The sequence below is a fragment of the Papio anubis genome, chromosome 2 (assembly GCF_008728515.1).
Source record: "Papio anubis isolate 15944 chromosome 2, Panubis1.0, whole genome shotgun sequence".
NCBI classification, from domain to species: domain Eukaryota; kingdom Metazoa; phylum Chordata; class Mammalia; order Primates; family Cercopithecidae; genus Papio; species Papio anubis.
Genome location: NC_044977.1, coordinates 165,594,191 through 165,606,250, shown reverse-complemented (window position 1 = coordinate 165,606,250; position 12,060 = coordinate 165,594,191). Strand labels below are relative to the sequence as shown.

The window sequence follows — 12,060 nt, the reverse complement described above, 5'->3', positions numbered from 1 at the left end:
AAAACATACTCAAGAAATGCTTGATACATGCAAGAATGTGTAAGTAAGTATTATTCCTAAATGTTCAAAAATGAGATGTGTCCCAACAGGTCAAAAATATTCCATGAAAAATATATATCATGTAGCAACTAAATGTTGGATTTGTTCTTTGTAGATTCTAAATAGAGGTTTATTCTTCTGTATTGTTTTAGAAGCGCAGCAGTTCTGATGCTTAAGTCTTTTATTTGGAAGATAAGAGCTCTACTTACAATAAACACTCAAAGAAAAGAACTGATTCTGCTCCAAGTCAAAGAAATTAAACATTGATTTCAGGCTCCCTTAATATACTTATGGGCTAAGTGTTTGGAAGCCCTACCATCTTTAACACTATGTAATCGTCTTTTCATGGAGATTAAATCGAGTACAGAGAACAATTCTGTTTCATTTATTTTAACACTGCTTTCCTTAATTATGTGTATGATTTTAACCTTGCTTTGCTTAATTATAATGTGTAAAGCACTTAAAGTAAGAGAAGTAATATGTTCAGATTATTTAACATCCTAGTTGTATTTTATTAGTAAAATGAATTACTGGATTAATTATAGCATTCATAAGTGTTATTGAAAAGTACTAGTCTATGTCTGAGGCACCACAATTTCAAAGTCTCATTTCAGCATAGATAACTATTTCTAATTTAAGTAGTTAAAAAAAATAAAATTCTGGTCCTCATAGCCTTTCATTTTCCAAAGTTATTATGACCATTCTGTCACTGGTTATCATTTCACCCTGGCAAAGAGTGTGTGTAACTGTCAGAAAAAATCATTCCATCTGCTATGAAAGTTTGACTTAAGAACTTCTATATCCAGGTCAGTATGGAAATTATTACTTACTTTTTCTTTATTTCTAGCAAATTTGATGTATATAATTCTTGACTGTTCGACCTGCTGAGTGTGTGGGCGTCTCTTTTTTTGTGTGTAGAAGTTTTGCATAAAATGCATTTTGTAAAATTTCATCTCAGTATCAGGTCCTGGAAGGAACCTCAACAATTGGCATCTAAGAAGAAAGTAAGCGGTTCTCAAATGAAAGAAGTGCTTCAGTAGAACTGCCTGGCCTTTTCTTTCTCGTTCTCTTTCCCTTTGTCTTTTCCTTTCCCTTTTCATTTCCCTTCCCCTTTTTCTTTCCCCTTCTCTTTCTTTTCCTGAATTTTGGACAACACGTATCTCCAGGAGTATAACATCATTGCTAATTACTTTAGCCAACTATTTTGCAGTGGCTTTGGAGGCTAAGTAGGGGGCGTTTTCTACTGATATAAAAGGAGGCCAGAGCTCAGGTTTTGGGTAATCTTAGCTGCCCTCCTTCTCTTTCCCACCTCCTCATTGCCCTGGAAATTTCCATTCTTGGTTATAAGTACACTGGCTTGTGGATGGCAGATGGCAGAGAGAATAGAGATGAGAAAAATTTCCTAAATGATGAATTTAAATGGCAGTGCAAAGACATCTTGAGAACAGCCTGAATTTGCGAACACAATAGCTCATCATATGGGTCCAATAAAACTATGTCAGGGTAGTGTGTGTGTATTCAGTGGGGGGACCCGAGGGAAGCCTTGATTACTTTGTGATAATAATGCTTCATTGAAACTGAATATGTTCTCAGTGATGAATGATCTTTATTAGGAAGCTTTATCCAACCTCCAAGGCTGTGCTGATGACTCTATCAACTGGGGCAAACTCATTAGGTGACTATAGACAGTCACTGTTTAGTGTGATAGAATTTTTAAAGACATTAGAAAATATTTTCTGTATATTTTGTCTGGTTGCAAAAAATATGAATAGTTATACATATATATTTCAAAAAATAGTTACATATGTATGGAAATTCTGGAAAACTATCTTTTGATAATGAGACTATGTGTAATTTTATTTTTCTGTTTGTTTTCCAGTTTTTTCTAAATGTGTATTATAATAGAAAAAAATAGGAATAAAAAAGAAAGAACATCCTCTGCTTAAGTACCTATTTCCATTATTAAACTGTGAACTCCTTGAAAGAAAGTATCATATCTTAGTCATCTTTGTTTCCCCTGCATCTAGCACAGCTCTTGGCATAATTTAAGTATGCCATAAATATTTATGGAACTGAAATGTGCCTCTGGTAGTTTGATACTTTCTTTAAAAAGTTTTATAATTGTAAGCAAATGGTTTAAAAAATCTATGATAAATAGTCTAGCCCCAAACTCATCCCTTCATCGCCATCTCACTCGCCAAAATCAACCTTTTAAAATGAGTTTTTTGGGTGTTTTTGCAGTTATCACCAAAATGTTGGACAATATAATTGTACTCCATTGCTTGACTCATTATTGTTAATACAAACCCAAGAACAACCTGATATGAAAGGCAAGAACTTAGCTCACTATTACCCAGCTTCTTAACTCACACTTGATATATTATTTTTAGCTCATCTATTAAAATTTTACAAGGTAAAATTAAAATCAAAGATACATATAGAACAAATTACCCACTTGCTAAATGTGAAGCTCATTGAGATTTTTCAAAGTAAACATAGCTATAGAAGCACTACCTCCCACCACCCTAGATGAATAAACCAAATAATAGTATTCTGGAGGCTTCCCTGTGTCCCCTTCACAATCACTAACCAATCCCTTCACCAAAGGTAACCACAGTTACCAATTATATTACAATTAATAAGCTTTGTCTATCTATGAACTTTCTCTAAACAAATCATACAGTATGCACTTTTTTTCTGTCTGGCTTCTCTGCTGAGCATTGAGTTTGTAAGATTTGTCCATAAGGTTCCATGACATAGTAGTTAATTTACTTTTAGTGTATAATGCTCTCTTGAATAGGTGTTTCAAAATTTACTTATTTATTCTCCTATTAATGGACATTCCCAGTTTGAGATTCTTACAAAAAGGCTTTTGCAGACATCTATGTATATATCCTGAAGTATACATGTATGCATTTCCACTGGTTATATATTCAGAAGTGGCATTGTTGAATCACAGATTAGAGGTATATTCAGATATGGTAGATGTTGACAAAGTTGTATCGACTGACATGCCCATCAACAGTGTAGGAGAGGTCAAGGTCTTCCATTATCCTCTCAAACACTTAGGGTTGTGGTGTTTTTAAACATATCATTTTGGTGAACATAAAATGGTATCTAATTTTGGTTTTAATTTGCATGTTTCTGATTAATGATGCTGAGCACTTTTTTATATGTTTGTCATCTACTCTGGTATTGGAAATCTACTTTTCAGGTTTTTTTTTCAAGCTTTTGCCCATTTCAGGGAGTTGATTGATCTTTTTCTCATCGATTTAACAGTTCTTTATATACAGTAGATGAGAGTCCTTTGTCAGATAAACATTTGAAAATATCTTCTCCTATCCTGTAACTTCCCTCTTCACATTTATAATAAGGTCTTTTGATACAAAAGAAGTTCTGCAGTTCAATTTATCATTCTTTTCCTTTATGGCTAGGGCTTTTTGTGTCATGATTAGGAAACCTTTGCCAAATCAAAGGTCATAAAAATATTCTCCTATATTACCTTTTAGAAGTTTTATTGTTTTCCCTCCTAAATTTAGATCAAAATCCACCTGGAATTAATTTTTATGTACAGTTTTAAGAGGTACCAAGGTTGTCTTCCAACAGGTAGATATACATTTGACCCAACAACATTTACTGAAAGTAGCGTCCATATCACAAATGAAGTGACAATATATGTGTGACAATATATGAGTTCAGAAACAGTTCTGAACTCTCTTCTATTTCATTGGCCTATTGGTCTATTATTGGACAAACACCATACACTCTTAATTACTGTAACTTTGAAATACATTTTGATATCTGTAGCACAAATCTTCCAATTTTGTTTCATGATAGCTTTGACTGGTTTTTGCTCTTTTCCACTGATTTTTAGAAACAACTTATCAATTTTCAAGCACACACACACACACACAAACACACATCTACTGGAATTTTTATTGGGATTGCATTTAATCTTTAGATTACTTTGAGTACAACTAGTATTTTCGCAATGCTGAGCCCATTGTTAGCAACCATCACCATTGTATATCCTTCCATTATTTTCTCACTAATGTTTTGTAATTTTCTGTATGGAAGTCTTACAAATTTTTAGTTATAATTATTCATAAATATTGAATTATTTGTAATAATTTTTATAGTTTATTTCTAATTTGTTACTAGTATATAGAAATGCAATTGATTTTTTGCATATCGATCTTGTGTCCATAAACCTTACTGAATTCGTTCATTAATTCTAATATTCATCTGAAGCTATTAGGATTACTTATTTGTTTTGAGTGTTCTCAAAGTTCACATAGGTTTGTCTATGTATAATTTTTAGAAATTATTTTTGCTTTAAATCTCTCTGATTTATAGTTTTAAATATTCCTCCCATATATTAGTGGTTTGTACACTCCATAATTACAGATGCTTATATGGAAGTTTATATGGCATCTTAAATGAAAACTTTATATATATACACACATACATATAAAGTTTATGCTTATATACATATACACACATATATGTGTATGTGTGTGTATGTATATATCTATATATATCTATATATGTATATATGTATATATCTTTATATATCTCTATATATCTATATATATCTCTATATCTCTATATATTTATCTATATATCTATATATCTATATATTTATCTATATATATCTATATATCTATATATTTATCTATATATATCTATATATATAAGCTTTGCCTAGCTATGAACTTTCTTAGCTCTTCACTGTAGCTCACACTGTAGCTCTTCAGAAAATCTATATAGATCTATATATAGACATATAAAATAAAACCTGTACAACTCCTGTGGAAATTCTGATGGGTTCCCAGAGGACTCCCAGGTGGATCTATTCAGCATTTTTTCACCCGTTTCTTCTCACTGAGCAATATTATCTCTGTCCTTGATAATTATCTGGAGTTTTGCCAGTCCCCTTTCTCATTTAATATTGCTACTGTTTATTTTTCTAGTATATTGCATCCTTGCCACTAGCAATTTCATCAGCCTTGTGTGGGGGAGTCCTAGTGAGATACCCTAGACTTAAGTCTATGGTAACACAAATTTTAGGTTCTTCTTTTTAAAAATAAATTATTTGTTTATATTTATCAAAATTAAGTAAATAAAATAAATTTATAGTACATAATAAAATGAATATTTTAGAAGAAGTTTGCCAGGTCTTAGTGAGTCCTGGATTTAAACTCACTAAATCTCTTCTGCCTTATGTCTAAATTGGGGTATTAATAATCTCTATCTCACAGTATTATAAGAATTAAATGAACAAAGTGCTCAATAGTGTGAGCTCTTATGATTAGTTCTCAACATTTTACAAGTAATTAGTTAATTGGGAAATATTAAAATGCAGGCATCATTTTTCCTAGCCAGTGTAATTTTCACAATAATATAAAATTATTTCCCCACAAACACAAATATGAAAAGCTTTAACTAATAAATTCAAGTCACTTAGATGCCATTTGACTTTCAAATGAATAGTTTGCTAAGTGCTGCTCAGGTCACCTAAATTTTTTAATGCCACTTACCAGTGGGCACTGATTTTGCACCAGGACATTTGCTCAATAAACATTCAGCAAACAAGAAACAAAGTAACATTATCAGATTATTTTCTGTATCTTTTGGCCTTTGAGATCAGTGTTGCACCTACCTACAGAGAACAGCAGGGAATAGTTTGTGCATTAACAATTTTTGATTCAGTACTACTCACAATACAGTAAGTGGATCAATAGAGAATAAGCTCATTTATCTTACGGATTTTTTGAAATGTCAAATTAGTAGAATTAAGCTGTGAGCATTTCCCAAAATTATCATCAGGAGTAGAAGAAACATGGGCAAATATTAAATAAGTATAGACTATGTTTATCTGCAAAATGCTTGTGATTTTGCTTGGCTGAAATATGGGCTATCACAGAGAATAGAAATTATAAAAAGTCATAATGCTGGATATGAAACAGTCACCACAGGGCCTGGCACACTGTAGCTCTTCAGAAAATGAGAATTCCTGTTCTCTGCTCCCTAGGCTGTCACTGCTCTACATCAGCCAAGAGCTTGTTACAGTTGCTGCAGCCCTAGCATGCTACTTCAACAACTGTGCCATGGCACTGTCTTTCCAAGAAACTCTCACTGCTTCTGAACTTCCTAACTGACATGGCACTTAGCATTTACTGCCTGGTATCGTTAAAACTCTTCCCACATGTTTCAGCCTATCTCCTCCGAACTAGATCATAAGCTGTTTGAGGGAACGTTTGTTTTTATACTTCTTTGATTTCACTGTATGCTGGGTGAGCAATTGCTTAAGACCCACACACTCATATCACTTCTCTCATGCAAGGAAGCCTGTAGGAGCCATCTCCTATTATAAAGTTCAAAACTCAAAGTGATGTCTTGAATTAAGGTCATTAAGAGGATGTGCTAAAACAGGTTTTGAGGGGAATATTGTGGGGCAGAAAATATTAACAGAACTCTAGCCTAAAAAGAACGCTTACTTGATCCAGGTAGACTCCAACATCTCCTAATACTCCATCACAGCAGCCTTATGGTTCAGTGAAGTTTCCCTTTACATATTTAAGGAGAGAAGTAACTATTCACCTGAGTTCAAACCTTGCGTCTTTACTAACTGGTTGAACTGGTTGTGTGGCATTGGAAAGTTACTTTAATTCTCCATACTTTAGATTTGTCATCTGAAAAATGTGGATAATATCAATCTGCATCAGTTGGAAGTTTAGAAGAAAGAAATTATACTAAATATTTCAACAGCAGTAATTCAGTATAGAGAATTGGTTTTCCTGGGGTTGGAAGGCTGAATAAACAAAAAGGAAAAATAGAGGTAACACGGACATAGCAAATGCAGAAGGCTTAACCCTTAGGGCTGGATACACAGAGGGAAGAAGTGCAGTTATCAGAACATAGAAACACAGAGCAGGAGTTGTGAGGAGTGTCAGTGAGCCAGGGTTCTGTCTTTGGACAAGATGGCGCCCCTGACTGATGCAAGATTGTCCGAGGAGGCCCAGTGAGTTTGGTTCTGGAATAAAGGCTGAAACCATCTGCTGCTGCTGAGGTGCCCTCGTCCACTGAGGGAACAGCATGCGCACCACAGCAGGCAGTACCTTCTCCCCTCCTCCTGCCTGCCAGTCTTCCCTTGATTCCTCCTATAAGAAAAAGCAACTGAGGTCAGCTGGCAAAGAAGAATGAGTTTTGCTGAGTACAAACCCCAGCGTTACAAAGCAAAATAAATAAAGGTGGGTTTGGAGTCCAGAGAAAATAGTATAATAGTTTATTTGTTATAAGAAAAAATAATAATAGTGCCAACCCCATAGATTTGCTTTAAAAATTATGGTATTGTGTTAGAACACTTAAAACAGAGAATGGAACATAAAAACAACTAATACATGTTCGCTATTTATTATTGTATTGGTGTTGTCATATAATAGACGTTCAGTAAGTATTTGGTTATACACTTGATATGGTTGTGTCCCGGACCCAAATCTCATTTTGAATTGTAGTTCCCATAATCCCCACATGTTGTGTGGGGGGGACCTGGTGGGAGGTAATTGAATCATGGGGACAGGTTCTTCCTGTGCTGTTCTGCTGATAGTAAATAAGTCTCACAAGATCTGATGGTTTTATAAAGGGCAGTTCCCCTGCACGTGCTCTCTTGCCTGCTGCCATGTAAAAGGTGCTTGTGCTCCTCCATTGCCTTCTGACATGATTGTGAGGCCTCCCCAGCCATGTGGAACCATGAATCCATTAAACCTCTTTTTCTTTATAAATTGCCCAGTCTTGGGTATGTCTTTATTAGCAGAGTGAGAATGAACTAATACAACATTTGAATACATAAATGGTTGAATCTACCCTGTTATTTTCCTTCCTTTCTATTGTGCCTCTAACTGGTTCTCTTCTTGCTGCTTAAAAAATTTACATGCAATAATTCATGTTATCAAACATTTTCTAAAAAATTATGTAAAATGCTATATAGTGAAAAGTCTTCCTTTGAATTTGCTGATTCTTACTAAAATTTATTTATGTATTAATAAGCAATATACATATGCTGGCTCTCTTTAGCCTACTTTCTACTGTTAGGGTTTTCTCTACTGTTTTTAAGTTTGTTTCTTTCTGTCTTTGTCACTCACTCTTTTTCTTTCTTTCTTTTGCCTGCCTGCCTGCCTTCCATCCTTGATCTCTCTCTCTCTCTCTTCCCTCTGTCTTTTTGTTTTTTCTCTCTGCTTTTTCTTCCTTCCCTTCAGTTTCTTTTCCTTTCCTTCTTTTTATTCTTTATGACTCATTATATTCTTTGCAACGTCTATTCCCTTTTTTCCTTCAATTTTATCTTTGTGCATAAGATGGCTTTGCTTTTTTCTTTGATATCTTTGCTTAGATACTTCATCTTATCTTTAACTTCTTTTGTTATATCTTTTCTAAGATACTTAGTTTTTGTTTGTGGTCTTCTTTAATAACAGCAATAGCTTTATTAATATATTTTGAATTATTGTCTGTTGTTAGCATGATCTCTGCAAATATGAACGGTCTGTGTGAATCTTTGTGAGCTGAGCCTTCTCTACTTCTCCACTAAACTTGCTCACTTGTTGCTCTTACTTGTAATAAAGGAGGGTGATAGCTTTTGCACTTTAGGTTATGAACCTCACACTTAGGAAGTGTATTTTTGCTGATGCTTTCTGAGATTTGACATGCCAGACCCTCTTGTCACATCTTCCCATCTCTCCTCGCGTTTGCCATCTATCAGTCTCAGTTTTTGCAGACTTTATGTATGTTTATGAATTATAGCTGTCTCTTAGTTTAACTGAATATTGAACTTACTGGCTTTAAAAATATTCTTAATGCTTTAAAAATGTGATTTCTTTGAAGATAAGTATAAAATGCAGACTATTTCATTATGTTCATATAAGAAATATTTATTCCTGTTTTTGATTGTCATAAAATTCTCTAGAGAGCGTTTTGGGCAAATTTCCTAATTTTTTAACGTTTTGAGCTTTCCAAAGTAAGTGTACTTGGGGCTTTCATTCCAGGAGTGGGGATAGATATTTGCTGAATCAACCACCCTCTTTCACTGAGTCTCCTATAAAAGAGTTGCCTACGGAGAGAAGTGCGAAGACCATCTAAATTAAATTTGTTTTTTTATTGGGATAAGTACTGCTGGATCTTACTAATACCCTTGTTTTATAGAAAGCAATTTCTATGTTATTTATGGTCATATAACATTACATCAGAGAAAGAACCACAGTTGCATCTTGCCTAATACATCACTTGAAAGATGAAGAAACTGAGTGAAGAGTCTGAAACGGACTTGACCCATAGTTTCAAGGCCACAATGTGGACCAGAAAGAGGGCATATGTAAAAGTAAGTTGGAGGATCTAAGAAAAGTCTAGGATCTAGGAAAGGGTCTAAGCCACTGTCCAGAGTACACATTCTAGTGGGCAGGGCAAATGTGTATTACAAGTTTGCCTACATAGCCACTTCTTACTTCGTCTTACCTTTGCAGGCTAAAACAGTAAGCTGGATGAGGTAATGATTCTACATAAGGGGAGCCCCATGTGTTAATCTTGCTCCATTCTTCTTAAATGCACGCTCTAGTGTGTTAATCTCTCAAGTCTCTTTTTATATGGAACCACAGAGACAACTACAGCTTTGCATCTAGACTATCTAATTAGTGCTTTCAGAATCTTCCAATGTTACTCAGCTTATCTCTATTGTATTTCAGGATGGAACAAACACGCAGTGATAGTTAGGCAGACACAGTTCCTCTTCTTGGTATAAAAGAAGATGCTCTCTTACCACCAATCAGCATGGTGCAGATGGAGAAGATCTTTTCTGCATCTGTATTAGCAGAGACGTTCCCAAAACCCACGCTGGTGAGGCTGCTCAGCGTAAAGTACAGAGCGGCAATATAGGCACTTCGGATCGACGGGCCCCCCAAGGTATTGTTGCCATAGTATGGAGATTCCAGTCTCTTTCCCAACTCATGAAGCCAACCTGCAATGGAGGAAATAATGCAAATGAGAGAACAAAAAGTAAAGTCTCAGTGTTAACACATGGGAGTAATAATAAATAAATATTTGGGGAGGTAATAATTTGCTCAGGGGAAGAAGAAGGTAAAAAGGAAATTAAAGGCAAGTTATTAGATTTCATTCTTTAAAAGTGAAAATACAATTTTCCTCATGCTGTTCTCTATAATACACACAGCATATAAACATGAATTCCAGAGTGGATTGATGGACAAAGCTAAACAAGTTACTCTAATTTAAGAAACAAACTGCAGGGATGGCTACTCTCAGAAGCAGTGTTGCTTATTTCACTTGCCCTGTTAAGCTCATCTCATTTGGAATTATAAGAAGAAACAAAGAGTTGAGAAAATATTTCAAAACCCAAAGTGATGATAAGTTACAACAGCCATGAGTCTAGATGTCAGAGGTGAGAAGTCTAGAAGTCTAGGTGAGATAGACTTTATTTCCATTCTGTAAAACTCTTCCCCTTTGTATTCACTTGGGGAGGTATCCACTCATCTTGCAAATCTTAGCTCATGTTACTTTACTCAGGAAGTGTTCTCTGCAGTCCCATTTTAAAATCAGGGTTGAAAGGGGGAAAATGCACAAGTAATGAATACCTGTAATCTATCAGAACTGAAAGCCCCTCTACAAACTGTTTTATGATACTATGTATATATGTGTAAAAATTTATCAAATTAGATGCTTTATAAATATATATAGTTAATTGTATATTAATTATGTTGTCAGAAAGCTGTAAACAACCTGTATTAATAAACATAAGAAGACAGCAAGTATAAACTTAATAATATTATCTAGAATTTAAACACAACACAAAAATCACTTTAAAATTATTTATTGAAAATATTTCTCCCTTAAGATTTTATACTTTATAATTCTCTCTTTCTCTCTCTATGTGTGTGTGTTGTAACAAGCAACAACAATGCAGCTCAACTCATAAGCTTCATAAGGCTTTCTGTAATGGATACTAACTACTACTTTCTAATAAATACTTCATTGAATGGCTGCTCAAGAAGAGATGAAAAACCATTACACTCTTAAGTAGTAATAATATTATCATTATCAACTAAGCTTATATATGATAAAACTATGCTAGGTAATTAAAATGCAAATTTGAAGCAGCTGGGAATTCCTTGAGACCAAGAAGAAGTGCTTAGGGGCAAGTACTGGGCCTTATTCCTTCTGTGTTGCTACAGAGTGTTTTTCAACCTTTAACTTGCATCAGAAACACCTAGAGGGCTTGCTAAAGAGGGTCTAAATCAAGCATTTATTTGGTTCTTTTGGTCCTGTATTCTCTGAATGAAATCACTTTGCGTATCATTTACTTTCCTTAATAAAATAGGATAAAAATGTGTGTTGGAATGCACAGATGATATGCTTGCTTAATGTCTGTTAGTTTACACATGTGTGAGATGGTGTGTCTCTGTAGTGGTTCAGGGAGCAACACACAGACAAACAACTGACCTAATTTTGTTGATATCTCTTTTCTGTCTAGCCAACTGTTTTGTCTATTTTGAAAAACATCTCATTCTTTAAAAGGATTGCCCTAAACTGTGTTACAGCTGATGAAGCAGAAGCAATAATGATGATGAAAAAAACTGGTTAACACAGAAAGGAGGTAACACCCACAAATCCGGGGATTGGCTATGTGGGCCAAAGAAAACTTTTTCACAGAATGGCTCTTCTGAAATGAGAGCACATGTTCCACTGTAACAAGACAACATGTGACTGAACTGTTACAGAAGAAGCAATTTAACCAATTTGGAATCCAATCATTTTTTACGCTGGAGAAACTCATGTCTTGAAAGGATGTTCTAGAACAGCCTGTTTCTGCTGCTCAAATATTTTTTTTCCTAAAGAACATTTTGAAGGAAACAGCATACATAACATAAAGTAGAATCTAAATATACTGAGTGCACTGACATATGATAAAAACAAAAGATATCATAAAACAATCTCATAATTAGTAAAATTGATTCCATGAAT

The 12,060-nt window shown here is 34.5% G+C and overlaps 1 protein-coding gene across 2 annotated transcripts in view; it reads right to left on the bottom strand.

Annotated features, from left to right (window-relative positions):
• KCNH8 (potassium voltage-gated channel subfamily H member 8) overlaps positions 1–12,060 on the bottom strand; it is a 385,706-nt gene that overhangs the window by 77,238 nt on the left and 296,408 nt on the right. For both annotated transcript variants that reach the window (XM_017955938.2, XM_003895159.4), the window contains exon 8: positions 9,845–10,042. In XM_017955938.2, the coding sequence (XP_017811427.1) occupies positions 9,845–10,042 (198 nt within the window). The remainder of the gene's footprint in view (positions 1–9,844; positions 10,043–12,060) is intronic.